This window comes from Artibeus jamaicensis, unplaced genomic scaffold (genome assembly GCF_021234435.1).
Source record: "Artibeus jamaicensis isolate MK-2021 breed Jamaican fruit bat unplaced genomic scaffold, CSHL_Jam_final contig_391, whole genome shotgun sequence".
Classification (NCBI taxonomy): Eukaryota; Metazoa; Chordata; class Mammalia; order Chiroptera; family Phyllostomidae; genus Artibeus; species Artibeus jamaicensis.
This window is the reverse complement of record NW_026521814.1, coordinates 32612413-32637596: the sequence shown is the minus strand read 5'-3', so window position 1 is coordinate 32637596 and position 25184 is coordinate 32612413. Positions and strand designations below refer to the sequence as shown.

Below are 25184 nucleotides of genomic sequence, written 5' to 3'. Positions count from 1 at the left end.
GGTGACTGATGTCAGCTAGGAACCGCAACGTTCTTTGTTGGGCCAGCAAGAATGCAGAGATAGTCCAGGCTATTTCACAGGATCAAGGGGGTAGTAACTACATGACAAGTTACAGCCTTAGTTTACTCATCTATAAATTGGGATTAATACTAATGCCTACACTACATTCCTCAAAAGGTGACTGTGAGGGTCCCATGAGGTTTCTGCCAAGACACTGTGCAAACTGTGAGTGCTTACAACCATAACATAATAATTTTAAAGAAAACAAAGGCAGCCATCTCAAATTGCAAATCGCAGAGCCTGCAGAGTTCCTCTCCCACGGAACCCAGAGAGGTCTCTGTATTCGAAACCAAAGGTTCAGAGCAGTCAGATTCTGTGTCCTTTTATAGCATCATAACCTCCTTGTACTTCCTTTCCCACAAATAGGGAAGAAAAACTTGGGGGAGGAAGACAATATAAAACTTCAACAACTGCAGTTCTCATTCTACTCCCCCTGGAAATTCCACTCCTGACCCAGCCCTTTCTTTGTTAACTTGAACTGTTTGTCAGAAACCAACTTTCTAATATGATGGGGGGTTTTCAAGCTGTGCAGTGCAGTTAGGATGGGTCTGGTGAGTGTAGGTGACAGCGGGGACTCAAGAGTTGGAACATTTTAGTTTAAGGTAAATAGTTAATAAGTCTAGTAGGTAATGCATATGTTAAAGCTGTTGTTTCAGAATCTGCGGCTAAGGCCCATCACTCCAGGAGAGACAGCCGACCTCCTGGGCACCACTAGATATTACTGCCTGGGGAACAAGTGGAGGCATCCGGGCCACTGAGTTCCAGACAACCACCCGCCCCCGGGAACAGCTAACTGCCCGGGACGAGAATGCTGCAGTTTCTTTCACCTAATTTTCCCTGAATTTCGAAACCCCTCACCACACCTAGTTTATTCCCTGTTATAAAAAGGCTGGCTTGGAAAGAAAATATAAGATGGTTTTATTAGGGTACCAACCCACGGTCTTCTCAGATTGCTGAACATCTGCATAACTGCCCATAAAGATTCAATCCCTGTCTCTTATTGGGTTTGGCACGTGACAGGCAGCACGAACCTGGTGTCTTTTCCTGTTTCAAAGCGTCAGCAGCAGCTGCAAAGCATCTCAGCAAACTACCTGTAGGCTTTCGCATTTCCTGTTGCTCCGTTAGAAGATAAAGTTTACTTATTCAAGATTTACAAGGGAAATAGCACCTGCTAGAAAAAGCAAAGTCTTTGCTTGGTGAAAAAGTGCAGAAAAATCTCCAAGCTTCTCAGAAAGAGGCAGGTGGAGAAGAGAGAAGAGGAAACACTTCCTAATCTGCAAACACCATCTTCTATCCAGGAGCGACAAACCAACCAGAGCTCCAGATCAAGGCTGAGAGCTCATCAGCCTGTAATGCAGGCCATTCACTCCTCCATTCCTGACAAGATCAAAGGTCAGCACTATGTCAGGGCACTGCAAGAACCAGGACGTGACACTGGCCTCGCTTTGCAAGGTCACTGACACAGATGACACAACACCAGGACTTGTTTTTAATTCCACCAAACTGAGAGAACTGGCCCCAAATCCCTACGCCTCCACATCTGCTCCAAGAAGAGGTTACTGAGGATTCTTCTTGAGAACAAGCCACTCCAAAAATCACCTTCTCTTTCACAACATGGCTCTGAGAACAGACTCCATCTGATTGCCTCCATATTTGCTTCACATAAGGCCTAGCATGCTGTTCTGCATCTAGAAGGTGCTCAATAAACATTTACGACATTAAAGGAAGAATGAACTTATGAATGTTTTTGAGACCTGCATATTCTCTGGATAAAAGTCTCTCTCTTTTTTTGAGGGCAGAAAATAGGTATAGGAGTCTGCTAAATTCTGTAGATACAAAGGAATCGTTTTAGAAACACACTGAGATTAGAAGCACATATTCCTCCATTCATTTACCCACCAAATATGTTTTGGGGTCCTATGTGCCAGGCACTGTTTCAGGTACTGGAGACACAGTAAAAGGGATGGACAAGCTTCCTACTTTCATGGAAGTTATATTATAGCAAAGCAGCTAAAAGCAGAGGCTTTGGAGTGAAGCTGTCAAATCCCAGCTGTGTTAGTTAGTAGAGAAGTTACGAAGGGAGTTCTCTGGGCTCTGGTTGCTCACCTTGAAAATGGGGTAATAGACTGTACAGAAAAAAAGCTAGGAAAATTCCTGGGCAAGTGTAATGAGGCAACTGAGACTTTTTGGTTGTTTGAAAATTAAACAAAGCCAAATAGTTTGAGCAATTTACAGCCAACCGGTGAATTAGAAGACTTTATCTTTCCTAACCAGAGAGTACAGTAACTTCTAGCCTATCAACCACAGGCCTGAGGGAAGAGAGGAATTCTAATGTAAACAGGAAAGATAAGACCTGAACAAATGGAGCCAGCTTGGGGCGGAGCTGCGTGAATCCCCTTTCCGCTTCCCCTCCCAAGACAAACAGCAAGTCTGTGCTTCCCCCCTGGGTGATCCCCCTCCCAAATTCCCACTTGCTGCCTGTATACACTTGCTTCTGAAAGCTCAAGGTAAAATGAATGTCAAGGTTTTTACCCACCACCTTCTTATACTGCCGGCCTCTGATATTAATAAAAGCTTAATTATAACTCAATCCCTGTCTCTGCTTTTTGGCTGAGTGGTGACAGGCAGCACGAGCCCTGTGGTTTCAATAGTACCTGGCTTACAGTATTATTTATGAAGATTAAGTGAGAACCCATGTAAAGGAATTAGCAAAGTACCTGGTAATAGGACAAAAGCCCCCTTCTCAGGCCCTCTTTGCCAGAGCTGGCTGGACTCACAAAGGATGACTGACCCTAATTGTTTTATGAGTCTTTATCCCCAGGACTAGAACATTGCTAGAAGCGCCCTGAAGGCACAGATGCTCCGGGAACTTACAAAATAGGACATACCAGGACCCTGTACCCAAAGATGACATCCAGACAAACTGCAGCCCAGCTGAAACACCCTGCTCTCCGACTGCCCCATCACCCGGTGAAAGCCCAAAGCCCTAACCCCTCGGGCTGGTGCCCATCTCCACACCTAGCCCTTTCCCTCTCTTGGAAAAGGAAAAAAGGGAAAAAAAACTTTGCCCCCTGCACTTTCTTCTCTTCTCTATGAATTCTTTCACAGCCCTTGTCGCTGACCACCCTAACATCTGGCACATGGTACATTTTTAATTAGTTTTATACTCTAATCACTACCACTCCCAAGTCAGTATTATCATGTTACTGTTAGTTTCTTTCAGATCCCCTGTTTCTCTTGGCAATAATGTTGATTACCAGACTCCCACAATCCTCCCAAATGTTCGATGTTAACAACATGACAAAGTTAACTACGCAAGAGACGAAGAAGCCCCGAATAATCACTCCAGATAAAGTGCCCCCGTCGACCCCCACTGTTTAGATGGAAATAAAGAACACTGGGCGTAATTAAGGCTACTGTCGACCAAACCAGGACCCCAGGCCTCAGTGAAAAATTATCGGAAGGGTATTGGAAAATGAAGAACCAGAGGCCTAGAGAGAGGGTGTGAGAAGAGACTGTGCCTCCCAGTTCGTATCAATTAACACTCTCCTGCTGTGCCAAGTCTCAGCTGGGCCTGTGACGATTCGAGAGGCCTCGCCTCGGCAGGAAACAGCCACAGCACTATGGGAGTGAAGCATGGTTTCTTGTTTCTTACCTGTTAACTAGCCACCTGAGCCCAGAGGGAGTTGTAGAAGAGACGTCAAACCCATATTTGTTTTGTTCCCAGAGGCTTGAGTTAAGGAAGCAGATGTAAAGATACACCAGAGGCCACAACCTGCTCATACCTCAGTCCAGTGACACAAGTGCCCCAGACCTCATCTCCAGTTCTACCCTCCTTTCCATCTTTTTCTCTAATCAGGACTTCCTGCCTGCCCGCACCCTGCCTTGGCCTTGGCACTCAGATCCTTTTTCTCTGCCAAGCCCATTCGTACTGATGACTAGTAGGAGTGGTCTGCCTAGCTTTCTACCTGGGAATTTCTTCAGAAGTTACTGTCCTCTCAAGTTATCTCTGCCATTTCACTTCAGTCTAGTCTGTGGGGACCTGCCCCACACCGCTGAGCCCAGCGCAGGCTTCAGGCCCCCGCTTATCTGGGATCAGACTCCATTTACCATGCACACAGCTATGCGAATTTTAGCTTAGTGGTTTGCAACTAAAATTAAACAACAAATTGGAAAAATACTGTTTGGTATTTAGTATGTGTTTACAATGTACCAGGCACCGCTCTAAGCCCTTTACCCCCACTTGCTCCTCCCAACTGCCCTGTGAGGTAGGTGCTGTTATTAACCCATTTTACAGAAGAGAAACTGAGACATAGAGAAGAAAATTGCCCACGGTCACAAGCTAGAACATGCCCATGATTCACACCCATGCAGTCATATTATGGGGTCCAACTCTAACCATACTGCTGAAATGCAGAAATATACAAATATTCATTCAGTCCTTGCTGGCAACAGTCCTACAACCCAGCAAGGGAAGCAAGCATAGACAATGGCTTTTAGTCTCAAATTCACAGCAGACCATGGCTTATCTTTATAATTCTCTTTATACAGCAGACATACATCTTGCACCAGGGAAACTCTAATGAGTAAACCAGAACTGATTAAAGTAGAAAGTAGAAGTCAATTACTTGGTATCTTTTAAAGCAGGATATTACTCATTGAGAAAATATCTTCTCTTCCTTACATGGGTACTAACAGCTACCAAAGAAAGGACACTTATCTATAGCTAAGTAAACAGCACTTGTCATATTTAACCAAAAATAGGACATGAGAACAGGAGATCATATCTGAAATCAGCCTGGGAAATCCTGGAACATTCAGCCTAGTATTTGCTAATTTGATATTGTTAGATTCTCTTTCCCATAAATCTCACCATGTTAACATTTTAAATGAGACTAACAGATACCTCTGACTCATTCTAAGAAAATGTTGGAAGATTAGTTAGGCCTCAGAAAGACGGTGTCCTTAGAGCCAGCAGGGCAGCCACGAAGGACAAACTCTTCTCTAGGAAGTGAAAGTGTGATGCACTGAGAGCCACTGATTGCCACAGCAGTGAGATTTCTACAGAATCCCTGTGTCCACCAGAGCCCCCTTGAGACCAGGAGAGCATTCCTTAAGAAGACAGGACTCTGGGCAAGATGGAGGCATAGGCAGGCATGCTTGGCCTCATGCAACCACAGACAGAATTACAACTAAACTCAAAACAAATAATGCCCAGACCTGTCTGACAACCAAGGATTTAAAGAAGCCACATTCATCCAGACAAGTAGGAGGGGTGGAGACAGAGACAGGTGGAGAGGAGAAGAGATGTGGTGTGGCATGGAGAGGTGGTGGTTGTAGAATGGGCGGTCCCGCAGTCACGTGTAGCAGAGAAAAACTGGGAGCGATAAATTGGGAGCCAGTGATCCCAGCGCAAGGCCTGACTGCACAGCCCAGGGTTCCGCAACCGGGGAGATAAATCCCCATAACTTTTGGCTATAAAAACCAGTGGGGGTTGGGCAGAGGAATAAATTATGGGATTTTCAGGAGACTCCGTTTAAAGGGCCTGCATGATCTTAGAACATATGCAAACCCACACACTCTGGGATTCAGCACCAGAGCAACAGCAAGAAAGGTGCCATTCACATATGGGGAGTGGGTAAAGTGACTGGAAACGGAGTGAGTTCTGGGCAAACCTTCAGAAGCCAGGCACTGACCCTTTGCCAAGCCCTCCTCCCACACAGAGCCAAACAGTGGTGAAAAGTAGGTTGCCCTACCCTGCCCTGGAGATTACCTAAGGCTCCACCCCACACAATTTACTGGTGGCTTTTCTATAATAGACCATGCTACTAAGGGAGTCAAAGCAGCTCTACCTAATACATAGAAACAAACACAGAGAGGCTGCCAAATTGAGAATACAAAGAAATATGGCCCAAATGAAAGAACAGAACAAAACCCCAGAAATAGATCTAAATGAAATGGAGGTAACCAACCTATCAGATGCAAGCTCAAAATAATGGTGATCAGGATGCCCAAAGAACTCATTGAGTACAGCAAGAATGTAAAGGAAAAAGTGAAGGTTATACTAAGTAAAATAAAGAAAAATCTATAGGAAACCAACAGTGAAAGGAAGGAAGCCAGGGTTCGAATAAATGATTTGGAATATAAGGAAGAAATAAGCATTCAACCAGAACAGCAAAAAGAAACAAGAATTAAAAAACAAAACAAAACAAAACAAAAAAAACGACAGTATAAGAAGCGTCTGGGACATCTCCAAAGATACCAACATCTGAATCACAGAGATGCCAAAGGAGAATAGGAAGAGCAATAAATCGAAAACTTATTTGAAAAAATAATGAAAGAAAACTTCCTTAATTTGGTGAAGAAAGTAGACATACAAGTCCAGGAAGCACAAAAAGCCCCCAAAAGCTGGACCCAAATAAGAACATAACAAGCTACATCATAATTAAAATGCCAAAGTTTAAAGATAAAGAGAAAATCTTAAAAGCAGCAAGAGAAAAGCAGAGAGTTACCTACAAAGAAGTTCCCATAAGACTATGAGCTAATTTCTCAAAAGAAACTTTGCAGACTAGAAGGGACTGGCAAGAAATATTCAAAGTGATGAAAAGAAAGGAACTACAACCTACATACTCTATCCAGCAAAGCTATCACTTAGAATGGAAGGGCAGATAAAGTGCTTCACAGACAAGGTCAAGCTAAAGTAGTTCATCATCACCAAGCCATTATTACATGAAATGTTAAAGGGATTTATCTAAGAAAAAGATTAAAAAATGAACATTAAAATGGCAACAAATTCACAACTATTAACTACTGAATCTAAAAAACAAGACAAACTAAGCAAACAAGCAGAGCAGGAACAGAATTATAGACATGGAGGTCATTTGGAGGGTTATCAGCTGGGAGAGAGAAGGGGAAAATGGGGGCAAAGGTACAGGGATTAAGAAGCATAACTGGTAGTTACAAAATAGACAGGGGGATGTCAAGAATAGTATAGAAATGAAGAAGCCAAAGAACCTGTGTGCATGACCCATGGACATGAACTAAGTGGGGGGATTGCTGGAGGGCGGGGGGGGGTACGAGGTGGAGGGGGCAAAGGGCAGAAACTGGGACAACTGTAAATAGCATAATAATGAAATGTATTTTTTTTTATGTTGCAAAGTTGGAAGGAAACAGAATGATCAACCTCTTCGAAGAAGAGGTGAATGATTAACCACATTCCACTTATCCAGATTCTTCTCATTGTTTTTGGATGCATCACCAGTGACTGATTTCATTCGAGTCAGATATCCAACAATTGGATAAAAGAATCAATTCAGATCCAAATAATAGTGACATACAGGTAGCAGACTCTGGGCAACAGCCAAAGTGCAGGCTGACAGAACTAAGTGACACATTGCCTCTAAGAAAACACTCATTTAGCATACCTTTAATATACTCCTTAAAAGCTTCATGGTCTATGTGGTGAAATGATGAGGTATCTGGTAATACTGAAACCAGAAAGCCTTCCATTGTAACCCCCCCAGAGGCCCAGAACTGCCCCCTGCCACGGCAACCAGCATGGAAAGCCAAGACTAAAGCTCACTACCTTTCACAAATTACGCCTTTGTGCCAGACAAAGGCTCTGTGTTCCCCACATCCTCTTTCAGCTTCCTGCTGACACACAGCTAGATTCAGTTCCTAGTCCAGTGAGGTTAGATGGGGTCATATGAGTGAGTTCTGACTAGTAGGATATAGGTGGAAATGATGTATACCACCCTGAGGCCTGGTTCCCAAATGTGCGTGAGATCATGCACTTCCTTCATCCACCAGCTAGATCTATAGGATCCTGCAGAAAACTCTAAGGCCTCAGATGACAAAGCCACTAAATGACCACATGGAATAAAGCTCCCTCTAGCCCAGCAATTTTCAACCTTTTTAATCTCATGGCACACATAAACTAATTACTAACATTCTCCAGCAGCAAAAATATATATATTGTTTACTGAGCTGACAAAAAAATAGATATAAATTTGATTCACTTATACCAGACGGCTATTATGTTGGCTGTTGTCCTTTTTTATTTGACAGTCTAAGGGAAAAGAGTTCAATGCCCTGACTAAATATCAGGTATAGACCAATCCACAGTAGGCTGTGGTATAAATGAAATTTCCCCTTTATACAGATTGTGGCAGTGGTTTGTTACAGCAGCGTAGTGGTCATCACACTGATGAATGCAGTTTGCCTGTGCCACGGTCTCACTGCGAGGCATCAATTAATCTGCAGCAGCCACACCTACCTGTGTCATTGCCGATGCAATCAATTATCAAGCAGATTCCTAAGGGTTTGCTCTGCATCCTATATCTTTCTTCTGGTATGTGCTAGAAAAGAAAGCAGGGATTGTTAAAGACTCTGGATACTGCTATTTCCGCAAGGTCCCACCTATATACCATTTTTTCTTTTGGACTTTCTTAAACATTCCTTTGGCAGGTAAGTCCGTCTGAGCCTGAAGTTATCACAGTTGGCATTTCCCACTAATATAAAAATTTTCCTCTATTCAAGTAATGTGCTTAAGACAACAAGCTATTTAAGTTTTTATTTAATTTTAATGAGAATTGCAGTCTCTATGCATGTGTCTTAGCTTTGCAGGATAAAGATAATTTGAAACAAAAAGAAAAGATAGATGACCTTTTTTTCTCAGTAATCCGATTTTGTGCAAGTGAGATCTTTCCAAATTAGTACAAAACAAGGCCTTCTATTGCCTCTCCTTACAGACAGGTTATCGGCCTAAGGAAAAGCCAGAGCAAGTCAAGGTTCACTGCTTCCTAGTTTGTTCAGTAATCACTCAGCTGAAAAGATAAATGACACTTTGGAATTTTCCTACATTCCACTAATGCAATCCACTTTGTTGCCACAAACAAGGTTCCGCTTTAGAACAGTACTCAGGAGAATAACACTCTCAAAATCCCATTCTGTCACAGAAAAAACAATTCTCAATGGACAGATATTTTTAAAGAAGTCAGTATTCTCCACAGATACTGTGCACACAGTACAATACCAAATCAGATCATTTATTCTGTACCTGAAGCAAAGATGCTCCTGATTCTTGAATGGATGTCTTCACTGGTTCTCCTGGTGAATGAGACAGAAATCATTTACAAAGCTGAAGGAGAACTAAGCATAGGAGAACTCCCATGCTGGCTGCATTTCCTCATTTCACAATGGTCTCTTCCTCTATTTTCTTCTCCAATCTCCTTTGCTCAGCTATACTCAGCCCCAAGGTTCTAACCTCACAGTGAAAAAATGATAAGAAAACCCAAGTCCCCATGTTAAACAGGGGTTATGGAGAAAAACTATTGAAGTAGCGAGTAAAAGAAGGCTCTTCCTTGCCCTTCTCCAGATGAAGACCAGGTGACTGGTGAATTTTTAACCTGATAGGGAGAATCCAATAACTTTACTGAAAACAGTATCAGTATTTCCTACATGCACTAAAACCGTGGACAACACCCAAAGCCTTAGAGACTGAACAGATGGCCATGTTTTCTCAGTCCAGGAGACCATAAAATAAAATGTCAATGGCAAGATAAGGGACGTTGAGCTTAGCAAGTGTAGATGAGCCTTTAGGCTTTAGTACATTTTGTTAAATAAAAATGGCTATTAGCCCATTTTTACCTACCAAGGAGGTAGAGAAACCACCAGTTTTAAGCCATAGAGGGTTGGCTCAAGTCCTAGCCCCATCACTGGCAAGTTTTGTGATCTTGGGCAAGTTTCCTCCTGCAGTCTCAGGGTTCTTTTTAATCTCTAAGACGAACAAACCAATATCCACTTTTATAATATTTTTGCAAAAATGGGATATAATGTCTAAAGACAGGCAAAGATAGTGTCCAAATGGGTAAGATTTGGGGGAAATGAGCACAAAGCTGTAAAAGTCAAAACAACCTTTCTAAAAAAAACGATTATCAACACCCTTTAAAACAACATCCTGCTTCTAGAAGTTTATCCAATGGAAATAATAGAGCAAGTGTGCAAAAATGTCAAGGGCATCCATCTAATGAATGACTGTTTACAATGGTCCCAAACTAGAAAGAAACTAAAGGTCTACCAAGATGAAACAGGATAAACGAATTATGGTGCATATAATGGAATCCTATGCAACATTAAAAAGGATAAGAGAGATCTGTATGTATTTGACATGAAAAGATACACAAGCTATACTAAGTAAAAATGAATTATTAAATAATATAACATTGATCCAATGTACTTAAAATATGTATTTATTTGTGTTCATATATTTACACATCCATATGTGAAAAATAAGAACCTTAGATACATATAAATCAAACATTAATAGTGGTTATGTCTGATACTTAGAATTAAGAGGAAATCTCACTTTATCTTTTTGAATTTTGGCAATCATAGATAACAGATTAACAAATCACAAAATCTATATAATGTATCTATCCATCTCAGTCTAAGGCACTTGGTAAGAGCTTAATAAATTATAGTTATCATCATCTTCATCATCATCCAGATGAAATCTCTCATTAGAAATCCAAATTAATATAAATACTTGGTGTGATTATTTTAAACTTTTGTTAGATTTCTGTCAAGTTATCAGAATGTTTTCTTCTTTTATTAGCAAATAAATCATGTCCAGACAAAAGCAGGTAACTAGCTCCCCTAAGTATCATTAAGGGTGCGGGGAGCCTCAGTTACCTCACCTGCATAATTCCAATCAAGGCTAAACCTGCCATTAGGGAGCACAGCAGAAAGAATGCGGATTGTTTTTAATTCCTGTCCAAATCTACCAGCTCTCCTATAATACCTTTAAACAGCTTCCAGAATGCTAGTTCTTTCCACCTCACCAGTAGTTTAAAAAATGCTGTCATTTCAGGAATTAATTTACTTCTCCTAATTTACTTTTCCTGGAGAGTGGAATTTTAGGTAGGAAACGACAGGCAAGCGTGTCACCATCTGGCTAATCTGGGCAAAATGCTTGTTTCCAGGTGCACGTGGGCGGCATGAGGCTGCCATACAAAGACGGCTCCCATCAAACCACTGTCCTACTACAATGTTCACGATCTCCACTGCACAGAGGACAAAGTGCAGGCTCCTCAGTTAACACTGAGCGAGCCCTCCTAACCTGCCTATCAATCTCTGCCTGCCTCTAGGAGTTCTGAAGCATAACCATCTCCACTGCAGAGTCTCAGCCTTAAAGGAGGACTCAAGACAAGCAAAAGAAATACACTTCTAAAAAAAGATGAGATCAAGTGCTGATATTTTAAGAGAAAGGAGAGAGATTGTACAGGTAGAAATAACTAGATTTTTATTGTATTTTTTTAGGGGAGGAGGATGTCATCTAAAGAGTACATAAATGTATTAAATAGGCTTATAAAAGAAGACCCTAGCAACCTTTCTTCTTCCTGCTGAACAATACTAGGCTTAACATGGCTCATCATCCTGGCTAGCTTAATGTTTAACATGGCCTGGTTACTGCTCCGTTTCAGGTAGAAATGTCACATTTCTACAAAATATATAGCCAAAATGTTGAAGCTGATAGAGTAAGAGGTGTTTAAATTCAAATACTGTAAGTGAATTATGTAAATAACTAAAAATGCCAATGAATACATTTTAAGACTCTAACAGCTTTTTATTTTTTGAGGGCTTTTAATTAGAATGTATAGATAAAGAAAATGGCCAACTCTAAAGAACAAAACACTTTGTACTGGAATTATCAAGCATTTATAAAGAGTGAACATAAAGAGAAGTCCGTCTTACTTTGAATGTCAGGCTGCCTCATCGTGAGTCTCTGTTCTTTACTTCTCCCATTCTGAAGCTTCAAATACAAAGAATAAGGTCATAATCCCTGTTAGGTTTTCAGAGTCACATTATAGTACACCTCTTTAAATATCTCAGTAAGATTTTTACCCCAGGAAAAGGAAATACCACATTCACTGTCAAATTATCTAAAGAAGAATAGCAAGAGCCATTAACTCCATGAATCCTATATCTTGTAGCCAAAGAACAAGGCAACTCTTTTTTTCAAGAAGTGAAAATACACACAATTAATGTGTAAATATGCTAAACTAGCATATTAGAATGTTTCAAAATGACTCACTGAAGTCAGATGTTATGGTAGAGTTACTATAAAAACTCCAAGACTGAACAAGTTGTTAGAACATGCAATTAACCTTCAACCTGATCCTTTAACATAGAGGCAATGTATGTATGAGTAAGAGTAGGAATTCTAGTCCAGACAAACTTTGTTATAAATCTCAGTTCTGCCACTTACTGTCTATGTAACTTCAAGCAAGTTATTTAACTTCTATATGTCCGTTTCTTACTCTTCAAAATGAGGACAATAATAGTATCTACCTTATAAATTTGGGGGGGAAAATAAATGTATACAAAGCACTCAGGATAGTGCCTAGCACACAGAAGTGCTTAATAAATGTCCAGTTATTGTTTTCCATAATTGCCTAGCTATACATAGCCCCATATGGGCTTGATTCTTGATAACGGGTACCACTTGTCAGGGCTACAGTGAGATTAATCAGAGAATGAAGATTGAACCGACCCTTTCTTTCTCTTCTCAGATGACAGGTCCTGTGTAAGGTACACATATCACATACTGTCAATCATTTGATATGCTCAGCTTTCAAATGACAGTTCTCCTCTGAAGCTATCCTAGCCAAAAGAGAGAAGTAGACTGTTCATTAAGCTATGACTTTAAGTCTGTGTGTCTAAATTAAAGGAAAACATGTAACTTCCTTTTATCCCTAATAACCAGTGACTTAGCCATAGGTTGATGATACCAAATAGAAGTTCAAGCCCCATATGGATATGCATTCACTTTTACATACTATTAAAAATATATAACATTACATCAAAGCTATATCTTAAAAGCATGACATTGCAAAAAAATAAAATAAAATAAAGAGGACTCAATTTTATAATATGTTGGTATCATGTGTCATTTAATGCCATTGTAACTTTTAAAGCACTTTGCAGGCTTGTATGAGTTCATAGCCAGGTGTTCAGTTCCTAAATCTTGTGAGAAATTCACTGAATTGATATGCTACAGTACCTGATTACTAAATAAGTGAGTGATCAGGGTCACAGATTCATACAGCAAATTTAAGACGTTTACACACAGAGCATCTGAGTTCTCAATAGGCTACACAGGCAATGAACAGTTACTTTCATTAACAAAAGAGAAAGGCAATAGTAAAAATATGACAGGCTTTTACCTAAGAATGATAACATAATTCACATTAGATAGACAATAACAGAGGAAGCTCAGAAAAATCTAGATCTGAAATCTAGATCTGCATCCTAAATCAGTTTTGTCTCAAGATTTTGTATCACAAAGATCCAGAAAGATGAAATCATAATTGATTCTTGTAAAATGATAGCTAAATCTAAGTGATGGCATGTCTAGTATGTAGTTTATTAAATACACCACAGTGTAGAGGAAGGAGCAGAATCTGGTGATAGCTGGAGGTGGGTAATTACTTAATATTCCGTAGGACTATGTTTTCTTATTTGCTGAATGAGGAGACTGGATGGTATAATCCTTAACATCCATTTTAGCTCTGATTTCCGTTGCTCTCTGGTATGTCTTACAGCATATGTTCTTCATGAAACTATTTATATCACAGGAATAGTTATGAAAGTGTTTGTAATTTAACCATGAAATTGCGCTGTGGTCTAAGTCCTCACTACAAACTCCATATATTTTTATATGGGGATGAGGATGAGAATACAATAAGATTAACTTCTCAGGATAGAGAAATTAACCAAAGAACAATTCTGAGAATGCCTTGCACTGCCTACTATCACAAAAACCAGAAGTGACTATGTGGTATTTATGTTCACAAATCAGTAACATCCCTCAGTAACAAAACGCATGTAACGAAATCATTAAAATAAGCTCAATAAAAAGCAAATGCCCAGAGAGGTAAATACAAAGATATTTATTTTGAAGCACTATTTGTAGTAACAAAAGATTGGAAATAATCTAAATACACATGCATAAGGAAAGGTTAAATGCATTGTTATACATCTAGAAGTAGGACCATGTGTAACCATTAAAACAATGATCAAATACAGGCAGTTACATATAGGATCATATGGAATAATTTCCAAGAATTCCCAGATCAGGACAATGCATAAAACAAAAATGAAATCTGATATGTGTATAGACCATCTTTGGATAGTTAGAGAAGAAAATAGTTAATTACAGTTTCTTCTAAAAGAAAATATACTTAAAAAAGACTTCGAGTACCATTTTAAATTATTTTTGTCCATGGGCATGTCCTGCCCAATTTTATTTAAAAAGCTAAATTTTCAAAGGAACAATGGACAGTGAAAAAAATGTTTGGTTATATATGTAATACACCAAAACAGACATACAAAAATAATGAGAGAGGAACACAATGAGACTACAGTGGTTATCTCTGCATTTTGGGATAGAGGTAATTTATTCTTCTTTGTTTACATTTCTCTGTACCTTCCAAATTATCCCAATGAACATGTCATTGTAATCATAAGAAGTTATACATATTTTATTAAAATAAATGAATATTTCTGTCAAAAATTTTCCAGGTATTAAAGTACATGCTGTGAGAATATGGATATTTTAATTAACTTTCTGAAGTTGTTTCATGCTGGGTCCATAATATGGCTCCAGACTCACCCTTAAGTTATAAGAAGGATCCTTAAGACTCAGGTTTGGGAGAGAGGCTTGGAGAGCATTTATATAACTTGTTCCTGTTTCTTGAGCTGTAAGCAGAAAAGAGGTTCTGAGTTAAGGTTTTCCGATTATTATCAAATGAATCTTCAACAATGGCTCAGTCCAAGGTCAATCTCCATCTCTGAAAATACCCTAACCTTTCCAGCAACCTCCTTAATTCAAAATATCAGATCAGATGACCCTTCTACCAATGTCTTTAAGAATAGACTAAAAATGCTACTCTCATCATTCATTTAGGAGTGGGGATGGCTGGGGGAGAGTCTATGGATCACTGGGTGCCCGCCACGTCCTTCAGGCTGGGACTCTGGAGGCAGCAGAATGCTGGCAGAGCCCAAGCTGAGGCTGAGTCTAAAAGACAATGGGGGAGGGGCGGCATGGAAGAGAAGGCCAATGTGAATCTGGTCCCTTCCACCAAGGAAGCGGTTATCAGCAGAAAAGACACCCTTTTTCATGAAAAGATTTTGTGAAACTCAGAATACACGCAGGGCAGCTCTGAGACCCCAGTCACGGGATTAGATACCACCCAGTGTCAGCTGGTGGTCAGGGCTTGGCGTATATTCAGAAGCCCCAAAGCTCCACAGAACCTCCACCTAGTGCAGAAAATGGGAGTGTAAACTCTCTCCTGAAGGTGGGAATGCTAAGAACTGCTTGGTAGCATGTTGGGGAAGGCCAAGATTCCCCAACATGATTCCCCAAGATTCCCCATAACCTGTGGTCATGGACCTGAAGTGATGAAGTCAGTGGATCTGGGCTATGAAGGATATAAAGGGATATGATCTCTAATCACAGACTAGCAGGGGCTGTGAATATTCAGGTTCTGTTCCATCTACCCAGCCAACAATGAATATTTACCAACTGAATCTACCATGCACAGGGTATTTAGGCCACTAAGAGGCCAAAATTCTGCTTACCAGACTGCTTGTATTTCTGGATCTTTGTCTTCAGGTCTATTCTGTGGATGGTCTTTAGGCATCTTTCTAATAAATCCAATTGATCTGGAGCAACCAGATTCAGTTTCTCCAATTCCGTCACAAGATCCAAGAAACTCTAAGAGAAGCACCAATAAGAAATAAATGTCAGTAAGGCCAACTATTAAGTCCCAGATGCAACACTTCAGGCTGTGGTTCATAACAGCAAGAAAAGGCAGCAAGTGGAGAGTGTGTTCAGACCTTCAGAGATCCTAAACCAAATCTCTCTGTTTGACAGTCCCTCTAAGGATGGATGCTAATTATACTCCTGAATTTTACTGAGTAAAGAGGTAGTGATGGTGGTGGAAGTCTTTTGGTGGCCAGCCTGTGCCTAGGATGGAGATGGACACTTGGCCATTTTGTGTCATCAAGGACTATGATGAGAGAGCAGGCCTAAAAATACAATAAAATACTCCTGAGTTTTTTCTCTTGAAAGTCAAACTGGTATTCTGCTGAAAAACTCTAGGGGCTTTCCTGAAAAAGTAAAAGAGAAGGTAGTTTGGGGAAAGTTCTTACTAGAAAAACCCCAAAGATACGTTTTAATCAATGCTGGATATTCCAATTCACTCCAACTCAGAGCATATGAGGTAGCAAAATCTCAAGGTTAGGGCATTTTGCTATTCATTTACCCCAGGGCACAGCAATTATGAAAGAACTATATTGCAAAAACAGTCATTGCTTTTGGTTTTATTTCCCTTCTGTTTAACATTTGTTTTCTTAAGTGCTATTTACTTTTAAATATAGTAACCATAATTAAATCCATATAAATGATTGGGAGGTAAGTTGATTATAAGACACCGAAAAAAAAAAGAGTTCGATTTTTTTCATTTTCCTTCCTATTTTCCATTTGATGGTGGGGGCATACAATCATTCTGCATTCCTGGATTTCAGAATCTGTAATTATTGAGAAACCTGAGGAAATCCCCGAGCAATGACTTACCCTCAGAAGCAGGTCCTTTACGGATGTACTGTCAAATACCAGAGGCCTGAGCTCTTCCTGGCCTGTCCTTAGGTCAGCAGTACCATATAAGGCCAAATGAAATTTAAATACTTTCCTAGAAATCACAACATCCCTGAGATCTTCACCCCTACCTAATTTTCATTCCCAAATCTTTACTTCTGCCATTCCCTGGATATATCAGTCACAAGGACCTATCTCCACATGCAGCCTAATGACTCCACGCTGACCTTGAGCTGGCTGAAGAGGAAGACATGTAAGTAAGAGAACAAGGTGAGAGTGGATTAGCACTTCTCACCTGTTTCTACTCAGAGTGAGCAGATGAAACTACCTGTACACCAGATGATCTGCCAAAGTGGGAAGAAAACTGATACACGACCCAGGCCTATGAATTTAACACAAGTAAAGGATAAAATACATGGATGAGAGAAACAAACAGGGCCACATAAGATATCACTTTGTTTCCTCTCATCTATAAACCAATTTTCTTACCATCATGTTATTATTTAAAAAATAAATAAATAAATAAATAACAAAATAAAACCAATGTCCTAACCAGTGTGGCTCAGTTTGGTTTGGCATCATAGCTCAAACCAAAAGGTCACCCGTTCAATTCCTGGTCAGGGCACATGACTGGGTTGTCGGCCCAGTCCCCAGTCAAGGAGCACACAAGAGACAACCAATTGATGTTTCTCTCCCTCTCATTCTCTCTCCCTTCCCTTCTCTCTAAGAAAAAATAAATAAAATCTTTAATTAATCATCTTTTAAAAAACCATACCCTTCTCACTTTCTGCCTTCACCCCCGTCTTGGGCCTCCCTGCTGAAATGCCTGCTTCCCCCTCTTCACACTGTAGAGAGTATCCTCCAACTTCTGATCGGCTCTTGGGAATACGAACCAAGAAAAAAAACTCACCTTATCTTTATTCTTGGCTGTCCTGCTTCGGCCCATATAATCCCTCATGAGAAAAATTAATGAGGACATATCTGATTTATCCAAATTGTCACCAATTTCAGTCATCAGTACTCTGTAAGACAGGTAAGTTTCTTTAAAATTCAGATACAAGTCCCAGTGAGAACACCAAGGGCCTATGCCTCCTCTATGCCAATAATTGGTTAAAAGACTAATTCTTGGACTCCCAGTCAAGATGGTGGCATAGGTAAACACAGCTTGACTCCTTACACAAACACATCAAATTACAACTGAACTGTAGAACAACTATCATTCAGAACCATCAGTAATCAAGAAGAATTGAAGTCCTACAACTGTGGAATTATGAACTGGTCCCACACCCATGTGTAGCAGATAAAAATCAGGAGGGACATCTCAGGAATGAGGGGTGCCAGCCTTATAATATGCCTCCAGCCCAGGGTTCCAGTGTCAAGGAGATAAGTCTCCATAACTTCTAGCTGTATAAAACCAGCAGGGATTGAGGCTGTAGAAGACAAACTATTGGAGTCTTAGACGGTTCCTTTTAAAGGGCCCGTGCACAGACTTCCTTGGACTCACTCCTTCCGAGCTCCAGTGCAGGGAAGCAGACTAAAAGGCATCGAGACAATATGGGGAAACATCAGGGCAGGAGCTAGAAGGCAACTTTTTTCCAAAGAGAGGTGCTGGCAGAGGCCATTGTTCATTTTCTGAGCCCTCCCCAACACAGTCACAGAGCTGGCAGGCAGGCACCATTATCTGAGACTCCATCAAACTGGCTCACACGGTTTGCCCCACCCTGATGATTCCCTGAGGCCCTGCCCCATCCTGTAGGGCCCACCCAAGCTGTTTCCAGTAGCTTTTCCATATGAATGGCTTATTTTGGCTATGCTTCAGGAGAAAATTTTCCTAAATTCTCTCAAACAAGCAGCATCTGGCCTCCCTGAGCCCTATAACTCTCATTAGGTTGCCCCAGGTCCAGTACTAGCAGTAGCCAGCCTGGGTTCACAGCTTGGCCTCTCCTTGGCACCTACAAACCCAGCACAAGTAGCAGCCATCTTTGGATCACTTTGTAGCTTATACTGTATGACCTGGGACAGAACACAAGACAGTGGCTGAACTTTGATGTGCCAACAGCAATCAAAGCTCAACTACAAGAGGAGGGTATACACAGCCCACACAGTGGATGTATCTCAAGTACCCAGCTTGAATAATAGGGGAGGCTGTGCCACTGGACCCTATAGGACACCTATTACATTAGGCCACTCTACCAACCCTAGGAGATGTAGCAATTGTACTTAATACACAGAAACAAACACAGGGAGGCTGCCAAAATGAGGAGACAAAAAACCATGGCCCAACTGAAAGAACAGAACAAAACTCCAGAGAAAGAATTATAAAAATGGAGACAAGCAATCCACTAATGCAGAGTTCAAAACACTGGTTATAAAAATAGTCAATGAACTCAGCGAGGACCTCAACAACACAAAAAAGATTCAGTAAAAAACAAAGGATACACTAATTGAAATAAAGAACAATTTACAGGGAATCAACAATAGAGTGGATGAAGCCAAGAATCAGATCAGCAATTTGGAATACAAGAAAGCAAAAAACAACCCATCAGAACACAACAAAGAAAAATGATTCCAAAGAACTGAGGCTAGTGTAAGGAGCCTCTGGGACAACTTCAAGTACACCGACATTCTCATCATGGGGGTGCCAGAAGGAGAAGAGAAAGAGCAAGAAACTGGAAACCTATTTGAAAAAATAATGACAGAAAACTTCCCTAACTTGGTGAAGGAAATAGACACACAAGTCCTGGGAGCACAGAGAGTCCCAAACAGTTAGCTCCCTACAAGGGAGCTCTCATAAGACTGTCAGCTGATTTCTCAAAAGAAACTTTGCAGCCCAGAAGGGATTGTCAAGAAATATTCAATGTGATGAAAAGCAAGGACCTACAACCAAGATTACTCTACACAGCAAAGCTATTATTTAGAATCGAAGGATAGATAAAGAGCTTCCCAGGCAAGAATAAGCTAAGGGTGTTCAACACCACCAAACCAGTGTTATATGAAATATTGAAAGGTCTTCTTTAGGAAGAATATCAAACATATGAACAATAAATGGCAATAAACACATATCTACCAACAACTGAATCTACAAACAAAATAAACAAGCAGAACAGAAACAGACTTACAGATACAGAGTATGTTTTTTTCCTTTTTAGGTTTCATTTATTTATTTTTAGAGGGGAAGGGAGAGAAAAAGAGAGGGAAAGAAACTTCAGTGTACAAGAGAAACATGATCAGTTGCCTCTGGCATGCCCTCAACTGAGGACCTGGCCTGCAACCCAGGCTTGGGCCCTGACTGGGAATTGAACCAGCAACCTTTCCATTCACAGGCTAGCAATCAATCCAGTGAGCCACACCACGCAGGGTTACAGAAAAATATTTTGATGGTTACCAGATGGGAGTGGTGTCAGAGTAATGGGGAAGAAAGTAAAGGGATTAAGTACAAATTGGTTGTTACAGAATAGTCATGGGATGTAAAGTACAAACATAGGGAAGAGAGCAGCCACTAAAGAACGTATATGCATGACCTATGGACATAGACAACAGTGTGGGGATTGCCTGAGGGAGTGTGGGGGGCTTCATGGAAGGGGGCAAAGGGTGAAAAATTGGGACAACTTTAATAGCACAAACAATAAAACATATCTTTTTTAAAAAAGACTAATTCTTGCCCTGGCTGGTGTAACTCAGTGGACTGAGCACCGGCCTGCGAACCAAAGGGTCTCTGGTTCGATTTCCAGCCAGGGCACGTGCCTGGATTGCAGGCCAGGTCCCCAGTAGGGGGTACGCAAAAGGCAACAACACATTGATGTTCCTCTCCCTTTCTCCTTCCCTTCCCCTCTCTCTAAAAAACAAATAAATGCAATCTTTAAAAAAAAAGACTAATTCTTGTCTCCATTTCAATGTACCCCCCATAAGACTGAAAGCCTAGATCACCCCAAAAAGAGATCTTAAGGAAACTCATTTTTCTCCTCTTTTCAATAGGAGATGGTACCTCTCTTTCCACTAACTGCTCTGAAAACAACTCAGAGAATAAAAACTTCCCTGAAGATCCCCTAGCTCCCCTAAAAGTTGTGAAGAAATAAGTAAAGAACCTGAATGACTAAGACGAAGACAGAAATAGGACTGAAAGTGATCTTGTCTTCTCTGTTTAACGAGCTTCCAGGTGATGCTGATGAAGACCTCGTGACCATCATTCTTTGAGTCACAAAATTCTAAAGCAAAGTAACACCTGGGGATATTCCAGCCCACTCTGAAACTCAAAGGCTAAAGGGCACGTAGAGTCTCGGAACTGTCAGAGCAGATGTGTTGGTGTAGAAAGCCCCTCCTGACTCAGTCACCTCTTTGCATTCAGAGCTCCCGTCACACTTTGTTGGGGCTCAAAGGACACTTCATGATTAGTGTTACTACCTTAAAATTATCATCACTACTTAGAGGGCTGTTTTCCCAATTAGACTCTCAGAGTCCTGAGGATAGAAAAGTCTTCATTCCTTTTGCTCTAGCACTTCCCAAATACCTGGCACATGTCAACCCACAAAAATGCCTACTGAACAGATGAGTAAATGAATTTAGCACTCACCTCCCACTGCCCGGCCTTTCTGCCCAGAAGCCTCTAGCAACTGCTTCCACTCACCATAGACAGAAAACAGAAAAGGGAGGGAGTGCCCCTAATCTATTCATAAAAACCCAGTTGGTGCCTCCCAAAAGGTTGACTACAGACATATGATGGTTGGAGAGGCGGAAGATAATCAAGAATAACAGCATATACTACATTTTAGAGTGCTTCACAGTTTTAAAAGGTACTTCACATACTAAATTATCACGATTGATCCTCACAAACAAACTTGTGAAATTATATTATTCTTAGCTTTACAAGCAGGAAAAAAGGCCCAACCAATGTTAGTGGCTGACTCAGCCTATATGAGGCTTGAATCGGGCCTGCAGACCTCAAGTTTCAGCCATTTTCCAAGGCCCACACTGCTTTCAACTCTCTTTAAAAGTTTTAATAATGTATATCATCTCAAAAGATACATTATTGATATAACTAAGGCTGATGGGCTGAAGAAAAAGGAACTGCTAATTTAAGTTCTCTTCATTTCCCCCCAAATAGCCTTTTTGGTGGTTTCTGTGCACCCCAGAAGCTCCAAGAGACTATTGTGTGAAGAGAAAGAAGGAACAATTTAAAGGCCGTCTAAAATAAAAGGGACTCCAGCAGACATTCCTCTCTGAATTGAAGAGGGCTGCAATTCACGGTGGTGAATTGCAGAGATGTTCAAAGTAGGCTCCCCAGAGCCTCTGGATGCAGGAACTTCACAAGAAGGAAACCCAACTCACTAGCTGCCTCAGCAACGGAAACACCAGTGGGGATTTCCAGGGGCTCATAGAGTTCTAGTCAGGAAAAAACATTCCCAGACTTACTTCCCTTTCTTAGTCAGAAAACTGCCAGGCCTGACATCATAGAAAATCAAGGCAACAAAGGCCACTGCATATGTCACAGAGGCTGGTAGGGATTACTGAGGTCTTTAGTTAATTCCTATCTCGCTTGTTATACCCATCAGACAAATACATACCATCCATCCCTTCCAATCACTTCACGCAAATACAATCTAAGAATTCAAAGAGTTTGCCCTGACAGGGGTGGCTCGGTTGGGTGTTGTCACACAAAGCAAAAGGTCACTGGTTTGACTGCCAGTCAGGGCACATGCCTAGGTTGTGGGTTTGGCCACCTGACAAAAAGCATATGAGAGGCAACCTGCTGATATTTCTCTTCCCCTCTCTCTAAAAGTAAATACTGGATTTTTTCGACCATAACATGCACCTAGGTTTTAAAGGAAGAAAATAGAAAAAAAAATTTTTAAGCAAAAAATGTGGTAAAATATTTAGTTACATAAATAACCTAGGCCGCCATCCCCCACCACACAGTGAGCCAGGTAAGCTATATTTGGACTATAAGACACACCCCCATTTTCCTCCCAAATTTGGGGGGTGCATCTTATAGTCCGAAAAAATAATGGTAAATAAAATCTTTAAAAAAAATGCAAAGAGTTTAAAGGAATGAAGTAACTTATCAAGCAGCTAGATCAGCGAGCAGAGACAGTGAGGAGGCTAGTTTTCTTGCTGTCCTTATTTCTCTCGCTCAGAAGTCTCAGGATCCTGCCTCCCAGCCTCAGGATTACCTGTAGTCTGAAATAAGATGAGGGTGCCTGAGCAGGTGGGTCTCCACAGTCGTTTTGTCCATCTTCAAGATCCGCTTGAGCAAGTCAAACCGCCTCACTCTGTAGAGCAGCTCAGCCAGGCCCATGGTAGGCAGTTTTCCTCTCTCGTTTAAACTATCCAAAAGGTCCCTGACATTATGTGCAGCCACATCTGCCGCCACATCCTGACACAGAAAAAGAAGCATCTCCTTCTCATCGTCATCGAGTTCCTCTTCAATCTGATGAATGACCTCAGCCGACATCATGTAAGTCACGTAGAGGGTCTTCGCAAAGAAGTGCAGTAATAAGACTCCAGTCCAGTTAACAGAAGGCCGTGAGGCTACTGACTTCATTTCTGATGGCTTTCTTCATCTCTCTCAGAATCCTCTCCAATGAAGTCGTTCTATGGTTAAAAGGGAATTTTTAAAAACTTCTTATCAACATAATTTATGCCTAAAATTCAAAATATGGGCTCTTCCTTTCTTGCTGGACTCTCAAACCCAGCAGATTAGATTCATACTGTTAAGTCTACAACTAGCGATCCTCAATTGACAAAGAAACTGATACAAAACTAACACAAAGAAAATAACTTACATTTTAAATGAAATGAAACCAGAGACAAATTTTTCCAAAAAAAACCCCACATACTATATCAGAAATTATGAGCACATAGTATCGTAAAGGGGGAAGCACACTGGGGACCCAATGACTAAGCAACCATCTAGACAAAAAACCCAGTGACCTTGCCTGGGTCACAGCAAAGGGGACCCTCTGGAATACAAAAATGACAGGAGAAGGAGGCATGTGTTCCTTCCCCATCCCTTTTTCCAGTGTTTCTCCTACCTTACAGTCCCTCGTTCTACCTGTGAGCAGAGAACTTCGCTGCCATCCTCCCAAAGTCCCAGGCCCTTACCACAGCTTCATCATGAACGCTTAGGGGGCCTGCCAGCACAGCTGAACCTTGACGAATTTTGATCACCTCTTCAGACCAGAAGCACCTCCCTCCTCCCCGAAAAGTGCCAGACTCCCCTGCCTCTCCATGCACTGCTGCAGGGCCGAAATTACCAGTAGAGTTCCAGTGGCAGGAAGGAGGGGGAACAGAAGATCTGGGGGAAGATCCCAGTCCTGGGCTGGGATCCGGGTGGGAGCAGTGGGAAGGTCATGCTATGGTGTATTCTTAGTTTCTGCCACTGGAAAGCAAACGATTTTCTTTCAAATTTTAAGCTGCAAATGACAGTCACTATCTATGTTAAAATTTCAATTTCATTTCTGTTTTCCATTTTAAAAAGTGTTAGTGTTCGGGAGAGTACCGTGCCTGTTTCTATCAGAGAACATGTCAGGTTAAAAATTAATCATAGCAAATAAATAGTTGGGAACACAACCCAACAGCCAAATTGCTAACTATTGCTACAGCTACATATTTGCATACAAGTATATTTATAGATTTATCTAGCTATATTTAGTGAATGGAACCCTAAATCTATTTTATTTATAAATATTTTTATTTATATATAATCTCAGTCCACAAAAGTTTTGAGGCATCTTAAATAAAAACACATAAGTAAAAAAAATTTACATGAAAACAAAGGGACGATATTAGGTTAGAAAGTCAAAATGGGTGGGAATGGTAGAGTGATAGGCCAGCCTACCAACAAGAGATTAAATAAAATGTTGTAGTCTTTTAATGGAGTACTATGCAGTTCTGAAAATGAACCTAAACTACATGAATCTCACAAACAAAAAGCAAACAAAACAGATATTTTTGCCTAGACAAAATGTTTCAAAAATAGTACTATACAAGGCAGCACAAAAATAGGGTTTACAGTTGTGAGTACGTGAAACACAGAATTCATTCCAGTATTATGTATTATTTATTGTATTACTTTTCATTTGAGCAACTGTAAACCTACTTTTGCTCCAACAAGTATATTGTTTAGGGGGTTTGTGTGTGTGTGTGTGCACATGTAGTGAGAATATTAAAACATATGTAGTAATAATAAACACTGGTTTTCTATAACCAGATAAATGGAACATGACTAGATAAAAACACAGGGGGGAAAGAACTGAATTTGTGGTATTTTGCTTCATAAGCTGGACAACAAGTATACAGACACTAAAATACTCCTCACACCACATTCTCTGACCACGGTACAATAAAATTAGAAGACAATAGCAAGCCAAAAGAAATCCTTGTAGGTTTTTAAAATTAAAAATTAGTTTCTGTCTCTTCCATACTCACATACCACATTCAGAATGCTTGTAGAACTTCCTTGGTGTAT

At 40.7% G+C, this 25184-nt stretch overlaps 1 protein-coding gene across 9 annotated transcripts in view; it reads right to left on the bottom strand.

Moving 5' to 3' along the window:
* The window catches only part of CFLAR (CASP8 and FADD like apoptosis regulator), a 41068-nt gene that overhangs the window by 5938 nt on the left and 9946 nt on the right, over positions 1–25184 (bottom strand). For 6 of the 9 annotated variants that reach the window (XM_053665147.1, XM_053665150.1, XM_053665149.1 and 3 more), the window contains exons 2-8: positions 22888–23308; positions 17631–17742; positions 15703–15838; positions 14735–14820; positions 11815–11872; positions 9119–9168; positions 8336–8417 (exon numbers count right to left, since the gene is read on the bottom strand). In XM_053665147.1, coding sequence (XP_053521122.1) covers positions 8336–8417; positions 9119–9168; positions 11815–11872; positions 14735–14820; positions 15703–15838; positions 17631–17742; positions 22888–23258 — 895 coding nt within the window. In that variant the 5' untranslated portion in view covers positions 23259–23308. Of the gene's footprint in view, positions 1–8335; positions 8418–9118; positions 9169–11814; positions 11873–12613; positions 12705–13996; positions 14821–15702; positions 15839–17630; positions 17743–22887; positions 23309–23818; positions 24339–25184 lie in introns of those variants that run through there. The other 3 variants (XM_053665152.1, XM_053665153.1, XM_053665155.1) reach the window with 3 other exon arrangements.